The 25,718-nt window shown below is 39.7% G+C and overlaps 2 protein-coding genes across 9 annotated transcripts in view; one reads left to right on the plus strand and one right to left on the minus strand.

Annotated features, from left to right (window-relative positions):
• Positions 1-209: 209 nt before the first annotated feature.
• Positions 210-5,398, plus strand: dhfr (dihydrofolate reductase). The gene is made up of 6 exons (XM_086076191.1): positions 210-366; positions 1,190-1,239; positions 2,391-2,496; positions 4,159-4,282; positions 4,701-4,816; positions 5,264-5,398. The coding sequence occupies exons 1-6, from the start codon at positions 275-277 to the stop codon at positions 5,343-5,345; spliced, it is 570 nt and encodes a 189-aa protein (XP_085932317.1). The 5' UTR covers positions 210-274; the 3' UTR covers positions 5,346-5,398.
• An 8,497-nt stretch (positions 5,399-13,895) lies between these two features.
• The window catches only part of pdzd2 (PDZ domain containing 2), a 104,382-nt gene continuing 92,559 nt past the window's right edge, over positions 13,896-25,718 (minus strand). For 6 of the 8 annotated variants that reach the window (XM_086075926.1, XM_086075927.1, XM_086075923.1 and 3 more), the window contains 6 exons: positions 23,353-25,718; positions 18,334-18,418; positions 18,139-18,240; positions 16,643-16,913; positions 15,710-15,832; positions 13,896-14,292 (listed from right to left, as the gene is read on the minus strand). The exon at positions 23,353-25,718 is cut by the window's right edge and continues 140 nt beyond it. In XM_086075926.1, the coding sequence (XP_085932052.1) occupies positions 14,126-14,292; positions 15,710-15,832; positions 16,643-16,913; positions 18,139-18,240; positions 18,334-18,418; positions 23,353-25,718 (3,114 nt within the window). In that variant the 3' untranslated portion in view covers positions 13,896-14,125. Of the gene's footprint in view, positions 14,293-15,709; positions 15,833-16,642; positions 16,914-18,138; positions 18,241-18,333; positions 18,556-23,352 lie in introns of those variants that run through there. The other 2 variants (XR_015094830.1, XM_086075929.1) reach the window with 2 other exon arrangements.

A 25,718-nucleotide genomic window follows, 5' to 3' on the forward strand; every position in this document is an offset into this window, starting at 1 on the left:
TGTAGCTGTTGTGCCTTTGCTTGTATGAAGCACATAGCCTTATGTGTGAAATGGGCTATAATATAGCCCATTTCATACGACTTTGCCGTGAGCGTGTCGGTATCCACACTACACGCTCCATTCACTCTCATCACTGTGTATTTGTTTCCATCCGCAATAACTCCCCAATCCTCACGGTGGCGGTGATGCGCCTGAAATGTTGATGTTTTTCAGAGGAAGACTGTTTTAGCTGTGTAAAAACTTCTGTTAACGTTGGACTGTCGGAGAGAGGAGTATGTCTCGAATCTTGAACAGCATCGTTGCAATGTGTCCGGACCAGGGAATAGGCAGAAACGGACATCTCCCATGGCACCCAACAAGACTAAAGTAAGTGAAAGTACATCAGCACGCTTTAAGCGGATCTTTGTGGTATTTAATACGTTTTCACAGATTGATTGAAGCACGTGGAATAATGGTTAATCTGGAGTTTCATAAAAAAAATAAAGATTAAGAATTAAGAAAAATAAGTCATTTTAATAACATGGTATTCGCGCACAACATTTTCCCCTCCAAGCTCGGTGTACGGTGGGCTACTTATCCCATCACTACTGAATCGTCACTTCGTAACATGTGCAGAAGTCTCAGTTACAACAATCGTTTGCAGTGATCGCCTTAAATGATTTTGCAACAGTGTCGAGGGTATCGTCCTGTTTTATATAAAGAAAGAAGACCAAGATAAACCACTTAAGTAAAACTTGAAGCATTGTTTCCACTAGACTCATGGAAACACTCGCATCAAGCATGCCCAAAGGAAATTTTGAAGTGATTCACAAGAACGATGGAGCTGTTCACTACTGAGTACTACTGATTTTTTGAGGGTTCTGGTTTGGAGTTTTTTGTTAGTTTTTTAGCCTTCGTCTTAAACTTTTGATCAGCTAATTAACAGCCTTTTTTTTAGTTTATTTGTTTTCAATACATTCTTTTTCAAAGTGCTTTTTGTCACACTCCCCCTTCTTGCTTTTGCATATTGTAGATCTACTTAAAATCTCACTAAGATCCAAATGTGCAAAAGGTAAACTAGCTATTTTTCAACTGGTCTTAAGATTTTGATCAGGTCTGTATTATTGATAAGAAAATGTTTGGGGTTGACTTTCTACTTAAAATGTGCATAAATTAGCGTTTGTCCTCAATTAATGTTTTTCTCTTCTAGTGATGAATTCAAATATTTCCGGAAGATGACAGCCACAGCATCTGTAGAAGGTAACTGTTGAAGCGAGGGAGAGTAGAGAGATGAAAGTATAGACAGAGACCAAGAAAAAGAGAGCTGCTCAGTGCATCATAACCACGGTCCCTGCGCACTAAACAATATACAGTACAGTAGGTGGCTTGATTTGACTTGTCAAAACAATAAATAAAATTGCTGATTTATAGCATATTTCATACAAAACATAACTCAATGTGCTTCACATAATGTAATAAAAAGTGCAACATTTAAAAGCAACAACAGAGTTGTATATTTTTATTTTATTTTTTTGTGACTGATCGAAAACAATTATTTATTCATTCATAGTTTAGAGATTTAAAAGTAAAGTAAAGAAATAATAGCTTACTAAAATTATTGAAAGTACAAGAAAGAGATTTTTGAAAATATAATTTTAAAAATACTTTGACAGACCTTAATCATAGATATGAGAAAAGAGCATAGTTTGTAACCTGGATTTAAAAAGGCTATCTATTTGAGACACTCTCAAATATTTTTACTCTTATATCTTTTAATAATATATTATTATTAAAAACGCATATACAGTGTATACATTTACTGTATGAGAGTTAATGATTTCTTGCAACGATTAGGAAACAGATACAGATTGATAATAGGTCATTATCAACAGGTCATCACTAGCTTTATACATTTCTGGCAGTGTTCACATTTTCCAAATAATCACGTCTGTAAAATTCCTAGAAAATCATAATGTCCCATTACTGGTATACTATTTTAGAACAGCCGCGCGGGCTACTCGTGATTCATAAGGGCTACCAGGTTACCCCTGACTTGCACTTTATTGGTATGTTTTCAGTCTTAATTCATTCATATTATTCAGTCTGATAATAAAGGGTAACAGCAGGTCTGGGGACCATATAACACAAGTACAGAGAAAAAAATAACTGCTTTTTAAGGGTGATATGTGAGTGTGGGGTGGGGGTATTATACAAAGGTGTGTATTTTATGAGACTTTACGGTACATACATGTTTAACCAACATGGGAAACGAGTGCTGTCTGCGGAAGACATGCAAATTGGGAAGTTGGGTCATCATTCAGAGCAGTTGCAATGAATTTATGAATGACATTATGATGGCCATTGCCGTCTTGAGGTGTGTGGTGTGGTCAATGATCTGTTGTCTCCTGCAGGTAAGCGGAATGTGGTGCTCATGGGAAGGAAGACATGGTTTTCCATCCCAGAGAAAAACCGACCTTTAAACAATAGGATCAACATCGTGCTAAGTCGACAACTCAAGTATGTTTTATGCTTTTCAAACGCATGCACACAGTCAAATATATTTACTCATTTTAGTCTTATAGTTTAACCAGAGGCATGGTTAAAGGCTATTAAATACAGTGGAACCTCGGAGTTTGAACGTCTCGGAACTCGTACAAATCGTACTTCAACCAAAAAATCTGAGTAAAAAAGGCCTCTGAGTTTGAACTCATTTTCAGAGTTTGAACACCCAAGCAAAGCAAGCTAAGACGAACGTACCTTGAAAATGGGTAGCCGAGTGAAGCAGAGTGGAGCCGAGCAATGCCGAATGCTCACGTTGCGGTAGTTGAGACGATGCACTGCTCATTTCCAGTCAGATTGTGAATACTCTCGGAGGTGCTCCATACTCGCGAGTACATTTGGATTTTTTTCACAATTTTTTTTTTTTGCTATGGCCCCAATGAAAAACAACAATGCCAGTGGCAGCAAAGAAAAACGTACAGTGCTACAAACCACAGTGGAATTAGGAAGGAGATTAGCGCGCCGTTGTAACTACCGTGACTACTTCTATAAATACTGGCACGAGGACCACCCCCCTCCCTTAGCTGTCCAACGACGTGCCTGACGTTAAAACGCATGCAAGGACCGCTTGGTAGTCTAACAATATGCTCAATGTAAAATACATTAACTCGGCACTGAACTAAAGCTAGCACTTAACATAGCATTTATCATCCACTGATGCCATCACACCACAACAAAAAAGGTAAGGTATTTACTGTACTTAACTGTAATATAAAAAAAAACTTAAATAGAAATTAAAAAATAAATTTTCAGTTTTTGGAGCTTGGGAACGGATTAATTGCGTTTACATTATTTCCTATGAGAACAAATGTTTCGGGGGTTGAACAATTTGGACTTAGAACACTTCGCAGGAACGAATTATGTTCAAACTCTGAGGTACCACTGTATTGTTTGTTTACTGGTAATTTTTATTCATATGTGAATAAAAAAATAGAGTTCTGGTGATTTGCTCAGGCATTGAAAAACAGACATGTTTTCAGACTTTTGTTTGCTCATTTATGCTAATGTTAAATTAAGTTATTTTTCTTGTGTATTCATGGTATTGGAGGCCCAGGAAAGTCCACCATAAAAATTAGAGCAGGGTCACCGACCTTTTTGAAAGTGAGAGAGCAACTTCCTGGATTAATAGGAAGGGCTACCTGTTAAATACACACTTCTGAAATAAGAACTTTGCTAAAATTACCTTAATTTATGTTATTGATATTTATTAGGTTTTTAACGTGCATCGACTCTAGCCAAATCGAATTATTCCACTGTACTAGTTTGAATTGTATCACACCTCATGTATGAGATACGGATCAAATTGTCTTTTATTGGAGTGATGCACACTCGTAATATGTGAAGACACTCATGTTAATGAGGCAGGAAAAAAATATTCTTAATGTCAGTATGCAACATTTTATTCTATGCATTTCTGCAAGTGTTTACATTTTCAAATAGCACTTCTACATTACTAGGAAATCACAATGTCCCATCACTGGCTATTTCTTTTTCAAACATGTAGGTGGACTACTCATGTGGTCATTGGATGCTACCTGGTGCCCATGAGCATCAATTGCAATAGTTTGTTTTAATATAGGGAGAGTTTCTGTTTTAACAATAGTGTTGCTTGATCAACAGAGATCGCCCTGCTGGCGCCCACCATCTGGCCCCTGATTTTTGCTCAGCTCTCCGGCTGATTGACACAGAGCTGTCAAACCAGGTTGATCAGGTCTGGGTTATAGGAGGGAGCTCACTCTACAAGGTATCCACCATTTCATTTGTTGGCTTTTGAAATTTTACAAGACAGTCAGGCAGGCACGGGTCGTGGTTTTAAAAGACATGGTATATATAGCGTTTGTTCTTTTTGTGTGTTAGCGCAGGCACACCCCTCTCTTTGATGTAGCGAGAAGTCAGTGAGGGTTACCTTGGCTTGTTCGAAGATACCACATTTGAGAGCGCACAATACCTCACTCTCTGACTAACTTAAAGTCATGTTAATAGTGTAGCGATGGTGAGGCAGCACACTTCCCAGGCTCCCGACGTGCTTTGCAAGTGCTACCTGTAAATAGTTGTTGCTTTTTATTCTGAGTGTGTGCAATGATGACAGGCTTTTTGCCTTTTATTGATAGGTCAACAGGGTTGATTTATGATGATGATGATGATGATGTTTATGTCTGTAGGAGTTGATGCAGAGCCAAGGCACCAGAAGGTTATTTGTCACACAAGTTCTGAAACAGTTTCCATGTGACACATTCTTCCCTGAATTCTGCTCAGACAAGTTCAATCTGCTGCCTGGGTAAGATCAGCATGGTTGCTATTCTGATTGTAAAAAGTTGTGTTGGTTGAAATGGCCACTTGGCCAGACACATTTATTTTTAGTCACCTCTTAGGAAAAAAAAGAAGTATTTTTTGCTGGGGACGAATTAGCCAAGGGGCTACTGTTGCCCATTACATCATTTTTCTTACAACTATGTATAGCAAATATGTCCAGGATAATGAAATTTGTTTGCAATTAATTAGTCAAAATTGTGTTGCTCAATAAAAAAAAATTATTGTTTAAACGAAAGGCAAAGGGAAGATGGCAACAACACAATTTTTTTTTGTCCCAAAATAAAGTGAATACAATTTGTGAGACTAAACCAGAACTGTTTGTATATTGCCGGTATGCAAGTCCTGATTTATAGCAATGGCCAATTTGACAATATTGCATATGAAATCCCAAGTAGTTGTATTTTTCTTACAGGTTTCCAGGAGTACCACAGGGCCTGCAAGAGGAAAATGGTATTCAGTACAGATTTGAAGTTTATGAGAGCATTGCACATTGATGACAATTATTAAATTAATGTACTACAGAAAAACTGAAACTTTGTGTTTTTTGGAGTACAGTATTTAGTTATAAGACAGCACGTTTTAAATAAAAGCATTGAAAACGTGTTATTTGCAGGCATATACTGTATGCAGTTGTTCACGTAACAATTTTTGTCTGGTTCTCAAAGGAGCATCAGGGGATGTTACTTGGTGCTCATTTTTCCCCCAACCCACCAACCTTACTGGATGCACTTAAGACCAATAGACACTGTACAACGCGATTAGCTGATTTGGCGTATTTCTCTTAGGGTAGGTTCCCCAATATTTTTTGCACCCCAGAATGGTTTTATGTAAAAAGGCAATTTAGGGCTGAAAAATCCCTACCGTGATCATTGTTTCCGTATCGGCCAAAAATAGACACATCTCAACTGTTACTCTTAATTAAAGGACATCAGGTTATTTTTTACTTGAATATTTATTTTAGGTCAAAGGTTGAACTAGCCTTGCTCTGCCAGATGAATTCTCGCGGTATATATACAATTATGGTTAAAAAATTGACCGATCCTCTACTTGTTTACGTCTATTTGACCCATCTTTAAGTCAAGAGATTTCTCTTTCAGCGTAAAACAACTCATAAATATTGGTCAGATCCTTTTCTTGAGATTTTGGTATCGATCGATACCAAGTAAATACTGGTGCCAATATCACCGATACCAAGTACTTTTAGGTTCATAAAATACTACAGTATTTTAAATCATTTTTCCTATTAAATAACTTAATTATTAAAAAATATATATTTTTGCAAATTAGACTTGGTTGTTATGTTCCTAAAAATGCCATAATAAAATTTTCTTAACAGAAACATACCAGGGCTATTTAAATTTGCAATGGAGTAAAAATCTTCTATTCTTTGTCCGTCACTGTCAGAGAAACGACAGCCACCGAAGTTCCTCCAATCTCGTCACATTACATAAATGATACTTACATGTTTTGCTACACTAATACCTAGCTCAACTAGTAGTTGGAAAAGCTCAAACTCATTGTCATCATATAATGTCCAAAAAATAAATAAATAAATGTAAAATATCGATGCTAGTACTCTGGTATCGATCAGATACACGTCAGTATCGATTCTATCAATACTTGGATCGGTCTGCACAGCCCTAGTTCCTGGGTTGGAGGTTTGGCAAGCCAGTTAATTGAAGAAAAGGTTCAGGAGAGAGTTCATCAGGATGGACAGAGACCTCACGGCTCAGATTGTGAGAGCAATCCTTCAGGAGTTGATCCGCGGGCTGGAGAGGGCTCTTTCTGTTTCAGCTTCAGAGCGTCGTTGTCGGCACGGCCCTGCGATCCTTTTAGCCTGGCAGAGACAAAAGCGTGGTTCACACTAGTGTTGTTCCGATTTTGGCCCCCGATTCCGATACCCAGTTTTGCAGTATCGGCCGATGCCGATACCATACCGATAACCAAGTTTTTTTTTCTCAACATGAAAAAGCTGTCATGCCATTGGTTCAGAGCATTCAAGGACCAATAAGATATCTTAGCTCGGCATGCAGAAAACATGTCACACATCAGTGAATGTCGTGCATGAGCAAGACACAAGATGCTGCATCCAAAGTCCTATATAGTGTCAGAATTAATGGTATCGGCATGTTACTTGTTGGTACTCACAGATACCACTGTTTTAATGCAGTATCGGGCCCTCTGCCGATACCAGTATCGGAACAACACTAGTTCACGCTGGGCCTGTTGCGTTGCAATGGCTGCCATGAGAGTCGCATGTAGTGGTCACACAGCCCAGAAAAACATAAAAAGGATGAAAAATTGGTGAGGTAATGTCTCAGCTTTCCACCATAAGAAAAATGAAAAAATGGTGGGGCGCCAACTGTGAAAATGGTCTAAATACGTCGATACAAAAAGTGTATATATATATTTAAAAAAATATATATATAAATCACATAAAATGTTATGGTTGTTGGAACTTTATTTATTCAATATAATTACAATTATTTTCAATGTCAAATATTGTTGTCTCTTTTTTCAAAGATCCCATTCATATTATGGAATACCCGAGATACTGTGCATTAATAGAATCTATAAACAAACTACCAATATATAACCCCTAAAAACAAAAACAACAAAAAACAGATATGTTCATGAGCATTTGGTGAGAATTATTCATATCATGTAATCAGTTGCAGTCTGATTTACGTGATGGGTTGACTCAAAAACATTGGTGGTTAGCTGGTGATAACGTAAGCCAGCAAGCACTTTAAAGTAAGACTAAATGAGTTTTGAACCTTCAATTCAGATTTTCACAATTCTGCTGATGAAACATTGACTTAGAGCTAGATTAATTTAACCTTTGTCTGGGAGCCTGAGGGGATCTGTATCATTTTTACTTGCACTAAACAACTTTGAGGAGGATGGTAGGATCACTGCCACACAAAAAACTACACATTTTACAGATTTTTGTCTGAGGAGATAGAAAATAAAAAATGAGCCTACCTGGATAAAAAAGCACAGTACAGGATTGGCCTGGCATGAAGTGAAAGACGAGGGGGTGTTTCCTACCGAGGCCGTTTGTGGGGCTCGGCTCATTTTGCCATTTCGCTGTGGGAATGACGTGTGACAGGTTGACGGTTAAAATGCCGTTCAGCTTAAAATATTGACGGATTGACGATTGCCGAATGACTGACACTCATAATTCATTGACCATAATCAACGAAAACTGAAAAGTCCTTTGTTGACGCTAATGCTAAACAGTTCTTCTCATATTGCACTGACAGCATGACTGTGGCCAAAAAAAAATGACTACAGTAGTGCAACACTCAATCATCCATTGCATCAGTGGTACAACAAGTCATAGTATTTTTCTGTGACACTAGAAAACAACTTATCTGTGGTAGAAGTGTCCTCCTCCTTCCAGTCCACAAACGATCGGTGGTGTGCTGCTCTGCTGGTCTGGCCTCAGTAGGTAGAGAAGGACTTGGCGTCCTGCTATTGGCTGGAAGTCTCCTCCATTTCATTGGCTGGTCAAACTGCAGGGGCCAAGCTCATTACCAATTCATTAAAACAAATACGTACTCCAGTCGGCGTAAAAAGCGGTGATCCGAAGTCGGCGTCCGAACGCTGTTTGGCGCTTAACCCATTAAGGCCTAATACGCCTGCCAAAACATGCCTCTAAATTTTAGTCTAAAACCTATGGGTAACTTTAGAATCACCCCCGAAAACCTGAAGATTTCCTGGAAATTCAACAATATTGTCAACACATACTAAATAATTGGTATCTCAGTCCCTGAACAGAGGTGGACTTACCATTAGACAGTTGCCTAGGGCCTCACATTATTAGAGGGACCCATAAAATTCCTGATACACTAATGGCTAACATAGTTTTTACTTATTACACTTTTTTTTTAACGCACATTAATTATGTTTTTGATTCAAATCATTTTGCTAAAATGCCCCTCCTCAGTTTCCACTAATGTTTCAGTCCATCTTACTACGCAATGTGCATGCGCAAAAAGAGAGTTGAAGGGCACGAAGTGACGGCAGTGAGCGAAACTGAGAAATGAGAACATAAAAAATAAAATGAAATTACCCAAGTGGGGCCAAAAAGAATGAGGAGGAAAGCCAAAAGTTTACTGCTTATCAAAAATGACAAATATTTTCACTGCAACTATGGGGATTTACATTCTGCAGCAGGAACAAGATTGACGCCTGTTTTGGACGCAAAAGTAGTGACTTAACTATTCAGCTGGTGACATTTCCCCTGTATTCATAAGTATTTCTTCATCTCATTGAACTTGGGACGGCCCGTTATTGTTGCAGCTTACCACCCGGATGACGATTGCTATGTTTAGAACAAGCTGGGACATGTACGTCACCAACATGGCTACATGACATTTTTGAGCTCATTTTAAATGAATTAATGTGCTGTTGGACATTTTAAACAATGTTCATATATTTGTAGAATCACTTGTTTCTCCTGTGAGTTGCAGCCAGCCTGTTTTTAGGCTTGCCGTGATGCATTTTCCAAACTGGCCAAGTTATTTCTTTTTTTTAAGTTTTGTCCTAAGTCACCCTGCAAAGGAATATTATTTCACTTTAAGCATTAAATCATCATTTTGGGGGTATATGGTTTTCGCTGAGCAGGAAGGGTTTGAAATATGTAACCAGCAACATAATGTACAGTGCTCAGCGTTAAAGAGTACACCCCCTTTGAAAAGTAACATTTTAAACAATATCTCAATTAACACAAAAACAAATGGAAAAGTGTTTTATTTAAGTAACACCCATTTATAATCAACTGTCTGCTTGACACCTGTGTAATGAATAATTAGACTCACCTGTAGACGCTTGTAGTCTAAAATTTAAATCTAAAAAGACATTCTGTTGGGTGTACGCATTTTTGCAAAACCCTTATTTGTGTAGAACCGAAAATTTTGTTCTCTAATTCATATTATTAACCTTACTTTCATGTTATAAGTCAAACAGATGCTATATAAATTAAGTCTTGTCATTATTTTGGAAATTGTTTTAGTGTTCATTGACATATTGTTCAAAGTGTTATTTTTCAAAGAGGGTGTACACCCCCTTTAAAAAGTAACATTCTAAACAATATCTCAATGAATACAAAAACAATTTCCAAAATGTTGACAAGACCAAGTATTATATACATCTGGTTAACATAGTAAGGTTAATAATTTAAATTAGATTACACATTTTTCAGTTTTACTAAAATAAGGGTGTTGCAAAAATGAGTACACACCTCAACAAAAATGACAAAATCTAGTACTTTGTATGGCCTCCATGATTTTTTATCACAGCACAGCTTCTAGGCATGGAATGAATAAGCTGGCAACATTTTGTTGCATCAATCTTTTCCCATTCTTTAAGAATGGCCTATTTTAGAGACTGGATGCTGGATGGAGAGTGATGTTCTACTTTTCTCTTTAGAATTCCCCATAGGTGTTCAATTGGGTTCAGATCAGGAAACATACTTGGCCACTGAATCACTTTTTTTTTTCTTCTTCAGAAATCCAACAGTGGCCTTAGATGTGTGCTTAGGATCATTATCATGTTGGAAAAGTGCACGATGACCAAGGGCACTGAGTGATGGCAGCGACTTTTCTTTCAGTATCGAGCAATACTGCTGTGAATTCATGATGCCATCAATGAAATTCAGCTCCCCGACACCAGCAGTACTCATGCAACCCCACATGAAGACACTGTCACCACCATGTTTCACTGTAGGCACCATGCATTTTTCCTTGTATTCCTCACCTTTGCGACGCCATACAGTTTTGAAGCCATCAGTTAAAAAAACGTTTATCTTGGTCTCATCACTCCAGAGTACAGAGTCCCAGTAGTCTTCATCTTTGTCAGCATGGGCCCTGGCAAACTCTAGGCGCGCGTTTTTGTGCCCGGGCTTTAGGAGAGGATTCCTCCGTGGACGGCACCCATGCATGCCATTCCTCTGACAGTGTATGCCATATTTTGTCATGGGAAATAGTCACCCCAGTTTGGCTTTCTATTTCCTTAGATAACTGCAGCGAACTTACATGTTGATTTTCTTCCACCCTTTTCATCAGAAGACACTGCTGTTGAGTTGTTAACATCCGTGGACGACCTGGATGTCCCTGTGAGATTGTTGCAGTTCCATATTTTTTACAATTTTGTACCACTTTTGCTATAGTATTCTGACTGATAAGTAACACTTTGCTGATCTTTTTGTAGCCTTCACTTTTGCTGTGTAAAGAAATTATTTTCTTTCTCAGATCTTGTGATATTTCTCTTTCATGTGGTGCCATTGCTAACTCTTTGACTGCCAGACGTTTTCAGAAAAGGGATGCTGTGGGTGCCAGCCGATTTAAGCATTTTGACTGATCTTTCAAGGTCCACAGAAAATTTTGTGTTTGGACTATGGAAACACACATACTACCAAATCACCAGTATCATCATCTTTCATCAGAAAAAAAAGTTTGTTTCTACCTTATTCCATTTTTCAGTAATCATCAATAGAAAATGGTTAGTTTCATCCAAATGCTCTGTTTTGGACCAAAATACGGAGAAATCAAGCTTTTAGTGAAACAATATTATTTCTGACACAACAATTTGGTAAACTATTTACAAATGTGTGCAACTGTGGTACCATTTACAATTATGTGGATGTTTCAACTATAGTTTCTCTTTTTGTGTGACACTCCCCTGCGTGCAAGGAGACGCAGCAGGATTTGCACAACAGATTAGTTTCACTGTGATTGCCCCTTCGCGTGCAGACGCTACACTTTCTTACCGGCCTTTTTTTCCGGGGAATAGCAAGTATATACTGCAGTGTGTGTTTGGCCATCAAGTCTACTATCAGGATCATGATACGGTTACGTTACGGTGGTGTTACGTCTGGTTTCCTCATGTCCTTCAGTTTCTATACCGGGTGGTAGATGTTCTGATCCATCTTATCCACTCCATTCATGGTGGCATTTGTAGTCCAGAACCAGTGTCTTCTCCGTGATCAGACTGTACCCACTCCTCCGATGAATATGCATTGGACTCGGGGTACTCTTCATCGTCCGATTGAACGTCCGCCTGTGCAGAAGTGCTCGGTTGTGCTCTGCGTTTTCCGGCGTTAGCATCGCTAGCCGGTGAGGCTTTATGACGTGGTCATAGCCGCCGCGTCAACGCTTCCAACTTCGGCGTCAACCTCGGAGTCACCATCATCATCATCGTCGTCACCAATGTGCTCTTTAGCATTGGTCGATGCTTTTCGACTACTCTTCATCGTCCGATTGAACGTCCGCCTGTGCAGAAGTGCTCGGTTGTGCTCTGCGTTTTCCGGCGTTAGCATCGCTAGCCGGTGAGGCTTTATGACGTGGTCATAGCTGCCGCGTCAACGCTTCCAACTTCGGCGTCAACCTCGGAGTCACCACCATCATCATCGTCGTCACCAATGTGCTCTATAGCATTGGTCGATGCTTTTCGACTACTCTTCATCGTCCGATTGAACGTCCGCCTGTGCAGAAGTGCTCGTTTTCCGCCGTTAGCATCGCTAGCCGGTGAGGCTTCACGACGTGATCATAGCCGCCGCGTCAACGCTTCCAACTTCGGCGTCAACCTCGGAGTCACCATCATCATCATCGTCGTCATCAATTTGCTCTTTAGCATTGGTCGATGCTTTTCGTCTTTGAAAAAAATGCTCAAGCGTGAGCTGCTTGCAACCGGTCGCCATTTTTGCTTCATCAGCCATTCTCCCCTCAACACTCTAGCTCCGCCTCACGTCTTCTACTGACGCTTACCCAATCTTGTCCAAAGAGTCATCGCTGCCATCTAGGGGCCAAAAATAGTCATTATACTAACTAGATCTGCTTGATACTTTCAGCACAGCTGGCCAAGGCTTTCCTCCACCTGTTTCCAAAAAAACAACAACATAGTGAACGTCTTTTAACGTCTTTGGCACCCCTCCGTAGGATTTTACTAAACGTTATTTAACGTTTTTGGCAGTAAAAGAGCTAAAAGCATGAAAACAGTTTTCTTTAAGTAACACCCCATTTATAGTCAACTGTCTGCTTGACACCTGTGTAATGAATTATGACACTCACCTCGACGTTTCTAGTCTAAAATGTTGTCTTTTTGGTCTTTGCGATAGAGACGTTCTGTGGGGTGTACTTATTTTTGCATCACCCTAATTTGAGTAAAACTGACAATTTTGTTCTCCAATTTTTATTTTTAACCTTACTCTTTCATGTTATAAGTTAAACATATGTTATATAAATTAAGTCTGGTCATCATTTTAGAAATTGTTTTTGTCTTCATTGACATATTGTTTAAAGTTTTTTTGAAAGGGGTGTACTCATTTCGGCTGAGCAGTGTATATCAACAAACTTCACATAAAGAAATCTAATAAAACAAATATAATAATGTGACGGGATAAGGGAAGTCTTGACCCCCTGAAAAAGCCTTAATTGATCACCCCAAGGATAAAGTTGAGCGCCAGCACTGCCCAAAAGGCATACAAGTTAAAGTTATTAATAAGTAGAACATCTGGGCTGTGTCCGAAAGTCCACCCTCATCCCCTAACCCCTCATTCACTTCATAGCCCCGCACTATATTGTCTCTTAATATGTAGTGCCCTCATTCTGTTTGAAGATTCGGACAGCCAGCTCACTACTTTCTCCTCGTCGCATATAACGTGACCACCGTACATGTCACGACGCACCGGCGCATAAATTATTGCAAATAAAAATGTTTTAAAACTGGATTTTATTTCCTTTGTGGGATATATTTTCAACTAAAACGTATTATTTCCATAGTATATATTTAATGCATCGCTTTGATTCTCACGCTTGTGCTGTCACTCGCGACATGTTTTTTTTTATTTTTTATATCATACTCTACTTTTGAGAGTGCATTGTGGGTAATTTTGTGTGCCCTAAATTTTCGTTCCCTGGACATTCGGACACCACTACAAAATGGCGTGACCCCTCAGTAGGGCACTATATAAGGAGTAGGGTCCACATTCGGACACAGCCTTCGACAGACCAAATGCTGTGGTTAAAAAACTAATCGAGACAGTTTAAATCATAACTTTATTTGCAAATCACAATTATGATCAATTTTAAATATATTGTAAACAAACCTTGAGAGACATCTCACACGGTACTTTACAAACTCCAATATGTAGTAGAATCACACAACAATTTGTAAAACAACATTTGTAAGACTTGAAAACACACCATTAGCTCTACTACTTTGTTTTCTTTCTTGAGAGTGGTTTAAGAGAAGTTTGTCCTTCTCCGAATTAGAGCCGGGCACCAAGCTTGCGGATGACAAGGTGATTGGGCCCTTCATTAGTTGCTTTAATGATTTTCCAGGCATCATGATGCATGAGACCTTCGAGAGAGAATCCGTTTATTGACAAGACCTCATCACCAACCTCCAGTAGCCCAGACAGCTCAGCAGCACCTCCTGTTGTGGAAAGGGCACAACAATTTATTATAAACCGCTCATTTAGGGGCATATTTGCCCATATGTTTAGGTCAGAAAAGACGGGCTGCTGCGCACTTTTTTGGCTGTGCAGACTCTCTCCTCGACTTAAGTGTGTCAATTAAGCACCTTCAAGAAATTTACACACTCTGGGTGGAGCATCGTCCCCTGTCAAATCTAGTGGTGCACATATTCTCCTAGAGATCTTTTCTCATGTGCGTTCAGGAGGCTGTACAGGGAGTCCTTAAGTTACGGCAGAGTTCTATTCCTACGCTGGCGATGTAAGTCAGATTTCCCCATTAAAGGCGATATTTACATCAAAATATTTTGTACAGTAATTTTACAAAACTTGTTACAAAACCTTGTTTCTAAAACTGAAAAACATGCGTTGTACCCGTGGCAGGGGATAAAAAAAATGTTTTACAGGGGAAGTGTCTGGCTGTGTTGTGCTCCAGTTGACAACAGACAGGGTGCTGTGTGTGACATGCTCCATCCCCGAAGCTGATGTGGCACATAGTTCAGCGTGAAGAAAGTTTAAATTTTTTAACTTTATAACTTTTTAACGAATAAACAAATGTGCGGATTTCACCGGAATTCACATGTCTCGGGGAAAACTCCATAATCTGTGACTTGCAGGCATCCTCACAATTCAATGGGTCACACCTAAGGACACCTAAGGCTGTCACAAATGAAAAATTACGCGCACACACGCACATGTGGGGTTTACATTTTTAGTGGGGGCATTTCATTGACATAATGCATTTCCTAGACCCTTACCGTAACCTTAACCATTACAACTGACTGCCTTGCCCTAACCCTTACCCTAACCCCAACCAAAACTTAATTCAAACCTAAACTCTAAAACCAAGATTTGACCCTCAAAAAGACATTTGGACTCATGGGGACCACCAAAATGTCCCCACAATGATTCTAAATGTCTAGAAAATGGTCCCCATGATGTGATATGATTCCCCCCCCCCCCCCCCCCCCACACACACACACACCAGTTGACAATTTTTTTATGGTAAAATGTTTCACAGGAATAAGCACGCATTTACAAATAACACTTAAGTTTGCCAAGGTTGATATTAACACTATTTTCATATTAGTTTTCGTATAAGGTATTTAGGTATTGTCTGTTGTTGTGCCTCTCGCGGCCATTTAGGCTGCTACGATTGCCAGCAGTTGACTTGAAGACTTATTAAAATAAAAACCAATAAAAGATCCAGCCACAACTGTCACACTCGCCTGCTCTTTGTGGAAGAGGAGTCAACCCACAGACTGACTATATGAAATCAAATTCATAGGAAATATACATTATTCATAAGTCAAACAAACACTCTGCCCTCCAGAAATAATAATAATAAAAAAACAACAACATAATAATACAAATCATCACCTTTAAAGATGCGTTTTACAGTAAGGGGCTTGTCTCCAGTACTTGAGGATTTTCCCCCATTCAGGCTGAAACCCAGGCCAGCAGTCGTCTTGTGAAGTTCAACTTTCAAAACGCCATTTGGACCTAGATTTTCAGGTATGAATAGGACATACATACATGATTTACAGCATTTCGTATAAATACAGTGACTCGCCCTCCATCGTGGTTCTCAGTCCCGGCACTTCACTTTTTGTTGTTGGTGTTATTAATTTTGTATTTTCGCCATTTACTGGCATTTGGTGTTATTTTGAATTTAAATCCCGTGTAAGGATAAGAAGAAAGAAAGAAAGAAAGAAAGAAGGAAAAGTTTATTTCCAAATATAACAAAAGAAAACACAAACATCCTTTTGAACAACTCAATTAATAACTGACAAAGGAATTGAATATTCCGACCATCCACGCATTACTCAATCTTTTACACGGTGTACTGTAAACAAACGGCGTATTGTATTGTATTGACCATTGCTCTTGCCTCTGACATAGCCTACAAACCAGGCTGATTGTTGTAGTAGTCAAATGACATTTCATCATATTTTGAAATCAAAATAATCCTCACAAATCAAATTGCAAGGATCCAAAGTTCGACATGTTTGCTGTTTGGTTTAAGTCTAGCACATGGGCTATGCCAGGGGTGGCCAAGTTCGGTCCTCGAGAGCCGCTATCCAGCCTGTTTTCCATGTCTTCCTCCTTCAGAGCAGCTGAATCTAATGATCAGCTCATCAGCAAGCTTTGCAGAAGCCTGATAACGATCATGAATCAGGTGTGTTAGTGGAGAGAAACATGGAAAACAGGATGGATAGTGGCTCTCAAGGACCGAACTTGGCCACCCCTGGGCTATGCATTCAGGTACTCGTAGTTTCATTATATCATCATTAGTGTAAATCAAGCTCCTACCTGTACTCGTCTTCAAAGACATCTTGTTGGCAGATAATTTCATCTGTGGCTGACTGGCTGAGTCAAGCTTTTCAAGGGTATCCTTTTCACTGACCATGCATCTGCAAATAACTATGAAAGCTTGCTTGGATACTTTAGCTTGATGTAGGCAAGAAACAGCCTCTCCGTGGGTTTTACCATCCAGACATGTGCCATTTATAGATATGATTCTGTCGCCTCTCAGAATTGTGCCCTCTAGGCTGGCTGCACCTTTGTTGAAGACCCGATGAACCTGGTGACACGTAAATACAATTTCGTATTACACCTGACTTACAGAAAATGACCTGCATTACAGTGAACCCTGGCAGATTCACCCATTCTCTGGCAGAGACGCGCTGCTAGCTAAAGGCGGCTAATAACACGTTGGCTAGATGCACTTGCTCTAATAATTGCTTATTTTCATACACTTCTATTACAATTTTTTATTTTGTGCTACTGGGAAATTAAACTAGAGACCTCAAGGAGTCTATTTGTAGAGAAATCTCAAAATCGACATTCTTGGCCCAATGGTCTAAAATTGTCAGTATCTGAAAACAAATAAGGAATGCACAAAAATATCAGTGGATAATATTAACGGCAAATATCGACCAATTTGACGTCATACAGATAAACCAGATAATAAAGAAATCCAATAATAATAATAATAATAGACATGCCACTTTGGTCCATCTGTGGTTGTGGCTCAAGTTGTTTTGATCAATCAATTTCACACTTTATTTTACCATTTATTTTAAGTGTGAAATTGAAAAAAAAAACTTATGTAAGTCCCACTTATTTCCGATCAAACGACAATTTCCGGTTTAGGCCACGCCCAGTTATGGTTTAGGCCACGCCCCTCCAAATACAGATACAGGTCATTTAGATGGTTAAACAGATACAGATAGTGCTGTATATCCCTAATATTTACAGAACAGTCTGAAAATTGATATTCACAATTTTTTAACCACGAGATAAAGAAACTATTTACAGAATAAGTTGTTTTTACTACTTAACATTATTAAAAAGAGTGTTAAAAGTGTGTGTGTGTGTAAAGCTTAATTTGCTATATTTATATTTTTATGGACTGCAGTGGAAGTGCTTTTATATCACCAGCCAAATAAAAACGAAACAAACACAGAGAGTGTAAGAGATTGATGCAATACGATGCTCTTTGTCAAGAGCGCATGCTGCGCAGTAAGTAAGGTTCCAAAAGAAATAATTTAGACAAACATACAAAACTGGGTGGGTGGTTGTTTTCATAGATAAAACAAGAGTCTCTGACTGTTTGAAGATCAGCTGAGAACACGGACAAGACATGTGCTTGGCCCAAATCCCGTATTGGATAAATGTTGTGCTGGAATCTCAACATATCCTTGAGTTTTGGTTGCTCCTGATGCTGTCAGTGTATGATTGAATGTCTTAATTTTGTAATTTATAGCATTTGAAGATGGAAAGACAAGATCATTACATTTACTTACAGTGATTTTTTTCTGCTCAAGGTCACTCCCACCAGCAATACTAAATCCAAGTCCTGAGCCTTCTTCTTTATGAAGGACCACAAGGTGAGCATGACTGTTAACCTGTACAAATCAGTCAGAGGAAAAAACTTGACTAATGGGGTTAGTTAACAGTGCATATAATGCTATATAAAATAATAAGGCTTCATGGGATACCTCTATGAAATTGTTTGTTTCCTTGAGTTGCGCAGGAAAGTTTGTTGCAGCCGTCTGAACTGCAGGAACATTTACATCTTTTAACCTGTACACATACACAAAAAAAATTATGTTTTGGTTCCACTGACTGGGAATGTTTAACATCTTATTTTGACTTAAATGAGCAGGTGGAGACTGTCAGGCTGTCATCTTATATCGAATTCTGTGTTGATAGCATTATTCCTACAAAGACAAACAACAAACCATTGGTTTTGAAAGAGTTTAAGAGATTAAAAAAGAAGAAAATAATATTTTTCACTGGTACAGATCACGAGAAGAGCGAAGTCAATAAGGAAGTCAAACGTGCCGTCAAAAAGGCTCAGAAAAACTATAAAAACAAGGTAAAGCTTTCATTCACACAGGGCAATGTCCAAGCTGCTTGGCAGGGACTAAAGAATGAGTGATGGGTCGTTTGTGAACGAGCTGGTACAAAGAACCGGCTCTTTGGAGTGAACGTTGAGAGCCGGCTTCTCCCTCAAGAGCCGGCTCCGTCATTTTCCCTCTCTCTCTCTCTCTCTCTCTCTCTTCCTGTCGCTCTCTCTTTTTCACGTGTCTGAAGCTAGGTTTGGCTGCGTTGCTCAGAGAGGGAGAGACGGGAAGAGCAGGGGGAGGGGCGAGGGCATGCAGTGAGTGTACTGCATGCTGAGCACATACATGCTCCACGTCTCCGCCAGTCAGAGAGAGAGAGAGAGAGGAGGAGGAGAAAACAAACAGAGAAGAGTTATTAAAGTATTTAGTTTTTCTGAATGCCAATTTGAAATAAAACAAGGTCTTTTATCCTGGACTTGGTGAGTAGCTTATCTTTGTCTTGTTCGCTGCTGCTGTTGCACTTTTGATTGTTGTTGGTTGAGTTCTAATTTTGTTGCTTATGTATTTTCTGTAGCCTTTTTAACTTTCAATACAATAAAAAAAAAAAACATTTCTTTACTTGATAATTGCTGCTATTTACAGTCAGTACAGTGAAATACTTAGTTCGCCAAGTAATTTATCAAAATGTATGCTAAATTTGTCTTAAATATTTAACTCTTTGACCGCCATAAACGTTATAAAACGTTTAGCATAAACCTAGGGAAGGGCGCCGAGGACGTTAAAAGACGTTCACTATGTTTTTTTTTGTTTTTTTTGGAAACGGGTGCAGGAAAGCCTTGGGCAGCTGTGCTGAAAGTATCAGGCAGATCTGGTTAGTATAAGACTCGTTTTGGCCCCTAGATGGCAGCGATGACTCTCTTTGCACAAGGTTGGATGGGCCGCCCACCGTGGGCATCAGTAGAAGACGTGAGGCGGAGCTAGAGTGTTGAGGAGACAATGGCTGAATAAGCCACAATGGCTGACCAAGCAACCGGTTGCAAGCAGCTCACGCTTGAGCATTTTTTTCAAAGACGGAAAGCATCGATCAATACTAAAAAGCGCATTGATGTCGACGATGATGATGACTCCGAGCTTGACGCCAAAGTTGGAAGCCTTGACGCGACTGTTATGATCACGTAGTAAGCCTCACCGGCTAAGCGCGGCTAGCGCGGCTAGCGCTGCTAAGGCTGGAAAACGCGCACAATAACCGACCGGGTACTTCTACACAATCGGACATTCGATCGGGCGATGGAGAGTTGGCATCGACCAATGCAGATTGATGATGATGATGATGGTGAATCCCGAGGTTGACGCCACAGTTGGAAGCCTTGACGCGAATGTTATGATCACGTAGTAAGCCTCACCGGCTAAGCGCGGCTAGCGCTGCTAAGGCCGGAAAACGCGCACAATAACCGACCGGGTACTTCTACACAATCGGACATTCGATCGGGCGATGGAGAGTTGGCATCGACCAATGCAGATTGATGATGATGGTGATGGTGAATCCCGAGGTTGACGCCACAGTTGGACGCGGCCTTTATTCTCACGTCATAAAGCATCACCGGCTAGCTCTGCTAACGCCGGAGCTTTCACATGCGGACATTTTGTCGGACAATGAAGAGTACCCCGAGTCCAATGCATATTCATCGGAGGAGCGGGTATAGTCTGATCACGGAGAAGACACTGGTTCTGGACTACGATGCCACCATGAATGGAGTGGATAAGATGGATCAGAACATCTACCACTCGGTATAGCAACTGAAGGACATGAGGAAGCCAGACGTAACACCACCGTAATGTAACCGTAACAAATATCCTGATATTAGACTTTATGGCAACACACACTGCAGTATATACTTGCTATTCCCCGGAAAAAACGGCCTGCAAGAAAGTGGAGCTTTTGTACGCGAAGAGGCAATCTGTTGTGCAAATGCGGTTGCGTCTCCTTGCACGCAGGGGAGAAAAAACAAAAAGAAAAACTCGTTGAAACATCCACATATTTGTAAATAGCACCACAGTTGCACACATTTGTAAATAGTTTGCCAAATTGTTGTCAAATTGTTACACTGTTGAATGTAAATAAACGTATTTTGCTATCAAAAAACACTTTTTCATTCTTGGTGGTAGTGTTTTATAGAAGTAAAGCACTATTTAGGTGTTTGTGGCATCATTCATGGACAAAAAGAAGTGTAAAATTCACTAGAATGCATGAAATAATATCGTTTCACTAAAAGCTTGATTTCTCCGTATTTGAGTTCAAAACAAGCGAAATCGGGTGAAACTAACCATTTTCTATTGTTGATTACTATAGAACGGAATAAGGTAGAAACAAACTTTTTTTTCTGATGAAAGATGAAAGTCCAGTCTTTCATTTGGTAGTACGTGTGTTTCCATAGTCCAAACAGAACATTTTCTGTGGACCTTGAAAGATCAGTCAAAATGCTTAAATCGGCTGGCACTGACGGCATCCCTTTTCTGAAAACGTCTGGCAGTCAAAGAGTTAAAAGAAAAGCTAAAGTTAAAAGAGCCGTTTGAGAGCCAAAAAGGGCTGGCTCTTTTCACTGAGCCGATCCAAATCAACCGGATCACCTGAAAGAGCCGAAAATGCCATCACATATAAACAACATGGCAGCTGTGAATAGTCTCTTCTTGTCGCAAGCCTATCCATGTTTATGGTCGTAATACTGCATCACTTCCCAACGACCCAAACCCACGTTTGAGACGGATAATGTCTCTCAACCTAATGAGGTGGTCAACTTAATAAGGTGGTCTCACCGGTGGGAACATCGCTCATCTTTAGTAAAGAAAAGGTGGCGTGCTCCCTGAAAAAGATTCAAATCAGCAGTTCCCCTGGACCTAACATCTATGGACGAACCTTGAGACACTGTGCCAAGCAGCTGGGAGGGGTCTTCAAGCAGCTCTTCCATTAATTAATTAATTCCATTAATAGTAGCATACTGCCGGGTGTGTAGAAGCAGTCGACCATGATCGAAGTCCCTAAGAAGGGATCTACAAAGGTCCTAAATGACTTGAGAGCTGTGGCTTTAACATTCTTTCTGATGAAGACACTGGAGAGGATTGTTAATAGCGTTATTACTAAAATTGTCTACCCGATGATGGACCCTTTGCAATTTGATTACAGATCTGGTAGGGATGGATGGTGCTAAGATTTTCATTATAGACACGAGGTGGTCTAGATCTTCCAACCTTTTAGGGAAGCAATGGGAAAAAGTGATTTGAGATACGAGTGTTTTCAGTGATGAGCCACAGAGCAAATTTAACTTGTATCTCAAGGCACCACTGTATGCGTTTACCTGCCAATATTAATGCAGAAAAAGACTGGAAAAAAGAGAGCTTTAGAGAGAGAGATAAATTGATTATAATTTAAACGTGTATAAACGACTTGTGAAGGTGCTACTTATTTATATTGTTTTCACTCATTTTAGCAGTTAAGAAAATGACACATGCCTGTGGCACAAGGGGGTAGTAAAATTGACAACGAAAACCGTCGATTTAATCCTCAAACATTCGCAAGGTTGAAATTCTACCTACAGCCGTGTTTGAAAGTGAAACACTGTTGAATGAACTCGATGTCATGCCCATAGCAGTATAGATGAGTCCACGGACAGAACTGATACTGCACAATTGTGCTTATTTGTACGTTTTCTTGACTGCATATACTTCTGGTAATAAATGCTTGGCTTACTGCCAGTAGAAGGACACACAACTGGTGAGGAGGTCTAGATTTCAACATTCCTCTGCGTGTGTGCATGTTTGTGACATTTTTGGGACTCCATAGCGGGTAAAGTGGACGGGAAACACGTTGCGCTGCTGTTGCACCCCAGATGACGTCCTTACACTGCATCGTACGTCAAACGGTGTTGTGTGCTAAACTTAGCTGACGTGATGTGACTAAAATGATTATTTAAAGAATTGTATTTATTTTTGTATTAAATTTATTTTATTTTTATTAAGGTGAAAAAACACCTCTGGTTCTGATCAATAACAGCTTCGTTATTGTGATTAATGGTTGTTTTTGATATGCCTTTGCCATGTTTCCAAATTTCAAAATGATGTATTTTTAAATAGTTTTTGCGAAATGAAAATTTTGAAATGTTTGAAATATGTCATTATCAGCTGTTTACTGATCGCCTAATGTGACTGATTTCTTGATTTGAAAATTTGGCCTAACTGAATTAGTAATTGAATAGCCCTGTTGTAGATTGTTTTCAATTGTTGATTATTCTTTGTGATTTATCCACTTTTGGTAATATTTTAAAACATATACGTTACACATAATTCCTAGTGGGGACATCCCATTGACATAATGTATTTCCCAGCCCCTTACCCTAATCTTAACCATCATAACTGATTGCCAAATCCTAACCCTTACCCTAACCCCAACCAAAATCCAATTCAAACCTAAACTCTAAAACCAAGTCTTGACCCTCAAAAAGAGGTCTGAACAAAATGGGGACCTCCAAAATGTCCCCATTTATAGGTGAGGTCCCCATTTTATAGCATATAACGCCCCCCCCCCCCCCCCCCCCCAAGAAACAAACACACACACACAAAGTGCTAAAGCAATCTGAAATACAAAGGGAAGAGTTTAAAATAATTTAACTGAATTACCTGATGGTCTGAGATGATTCAATCTGTTCAGGTTGTTCAAGGATCTCAATATTTCTCTCAGATGTTTCTTGAGTGGATCCAGTGTTTCTTCTGTTTCCTTTTGTCTCTACGTTTGCTTGGAGAGGAGAAGGTGAAGAGCACATAGTCTCTGTGGCAGTGGAAAGGATGGTGCTCATAGGTTTATCAGTTACACCATCTAGCGTGGTCAACATATCACCTTTGAATAATTTTCCCAATTCGGGCATACTGAGAGCCCTGGATTGCCGCAACCGGTTGCGGAAAAGTCTAGCATTTTTCCTACGTACCACTGGCGGGGTCTCTGGTGAAAAATCAGGAACTTTTGCAACTTCAGAGACAAGACTGTTCTTCGTCAGGCAACTTGCACTATAGCTATCACAGGGAGGATCAAGGTTTTTCAAATTAATGCTTGATTGTGATTTCAGTGATGGGCTGGTTCTAGTCGAGATCAAATGGTCTTCATAGGAACTAAAATGGTGGTTTTGTGCCCGGCCATCAGAACATTTCATTAAGTCCATATAGCCTGCAATCCTTTGGTTAAGCGAGGCTCTGTATGCTAAAGCGTATGACTGAATGTCACTACATTTAGCCACAGGCTTGTCAAAGAGAGCAAGATTTTCAAAAGACTTTATCTTTTGTTGTACAGAGAAAGGATTGTAATCCACAGAAAAAGGAGTGTCTGCAAAAAAGCTTCGCCTCAGCGTTGTCTTCTTGTACAGTTTGGATGTCGTAGATTTTGGGTTATTACTTATCTTCATGTTGGCTTTCAAGCCATTACTTGATTCTAGATTAGTTTCCTTCTTGAGAGACACGGCATTGACTACTATTTTATCAACAATGACATTTCTTGTACCTAATATGGAATTTGAATTTGGGAGAACAGTTGTTGATCTTGGATCGGTGCCTATATGAGTTGCCGTAGAGTGATTTAAATCTACTGTGAGCTTTTTTGCCCTGACAGGTGACATACCGGATAAAGAGGACAATTGAACTTCGATAAATGTTCTCTGAGTGGTAGGTGAGTCGGACAATGTCTGGAAGTTTGGTATTGCTTTGACGTCTAAATTGGTATCTTCTTTGTTGGAAGTAACAGCTTCAAAAGTGATATCTGACATCTTACTTACACTAATTTTAGATAAAGCAACACTGTTCTTATTAAATTGGTTTTTGGCTTTCAGAATGGGATATAATGTTTTCTCGGACAGTGAATTTGTAGGCTGGTTGAAGAAGATATTATTGCTTGTTGAAAGACCTGGAGTTTCACTTTCCGTATGATTTTGCAATGGCTCTTCGCTGGCGTTATTACTGTTTATTCTTAGGCCTTTTAGTTTAAGGCTATTGTCTGGTCTGATCTGACTTTCATTTTGACATTTATCAGGGAAGTCTAGACCACGATGCATGGGCCTAACATTTGAGGTTACATTTGGTCTACACTCTTTGTTTATCGTAGTCTTTGACAATGCTGTATCTGATCTGTCAGTGGTAGAACTGTAAGTGTCCGTCACTGATGTAAATTCGATTGTGTGTGCTTTCAAATTCCTCTGCTTCAATACATCTGAGTTGCGCAACGCACCACCAAGCAACATTGTAGGGCCACTGTAATTGTTACAGTAATCAAGTGGGGAAATGCTGCCATGAATACAAAGGCTTGTAGTATGTTGTGCCTCAGAAGCTCTAAGTTTGTCAGAGTTAGACTCAATGGCATTATTAATGTGATTCTCCAAAGCTGATGCAGACATTGCATGTGAAGGTGGGCAGGAATTCTCTGTGACTAAGACTCCTATTGATGGGGAACGTTCCAAGCAGTCTTCGTTTGTTAGCTCTGAGGAGCTGACAATCATATCAATATTCTCATCCAGGCTTTTGTTTTCACCGGAATGATGTGAAGGCAAAGGTCTATACAATGGTGTGTTAAGGTGTACATGTCCTTCATCAACGGATACTTGATTGTGAGAGGAATTAAGCTCCGCTTTCTTCCCATTTGAAGATGGCTCATGAAGATGGTTACTGCCAGCGGCTAGTTTACTGAGCTTGACATCTGTGTCACGTGTGAAGTCACCACTGGAATCAGTGTCATCAAGTCCTTTGGAGTCTTTCCCTTTATGCATAACATCAAACATTTCGGGGAATAATCCATTGGAGGAGTTGTCAAGAAGTGGATTCATCTGCACAGGACACTCATTTTCATTTCCTGCATGCGCTATAGAAGAGTCATGTGAAGTTGGCAGTATTTGAACCTGAATATCTTTCTCAGATATATTTTCCAAAGAGGCACTGCAGGGGGAATATGCAGGGCCACTTCTGGGACTAATTTGTGATATAATATCATCAATGTTGGTGATTGGAGT

This window comes from Leptonotus elevatus, chromosome 5 (genome assembly GCF_054856555.1).
Source record: "Leptonotus elevatus isolate MCC_2025b chromosome 5, RoL_Lele_1.0, whole genome shotgun sequence".
Classification (NCBI taxonomy): Eukaryota; Metazoa; Chordata; class Actinopteri; order Syngnathiformes; family Syngnathidae; genus Leptonotus; species Leptonotus elevatus.

Bases quoted from the DNA above. Each gene is read 5' to 3' on its own strand.
- dhfr (XM_086076191.1), top strand. From the start codon at position 275: ATGTCTCGAATCTTGAACAGCATCGTTGCAATGTGTCCGGACCAGGGA. The intron at 1,240-2,390 runs GTAACTGTTGAA...TGTCTCCTGCAG, and splicing joins AGCCACAGCATCTGTAGAAG to GTAAGCGGAATGTGGTGCTC. The intron at 4,817-5,263 runs GTAAGATCAGCA...TTTTTCTTACAG, and splicing joins AAGTTCAATCTGCTGCCTGG to GTTTCCAGGAGTACCACAGG.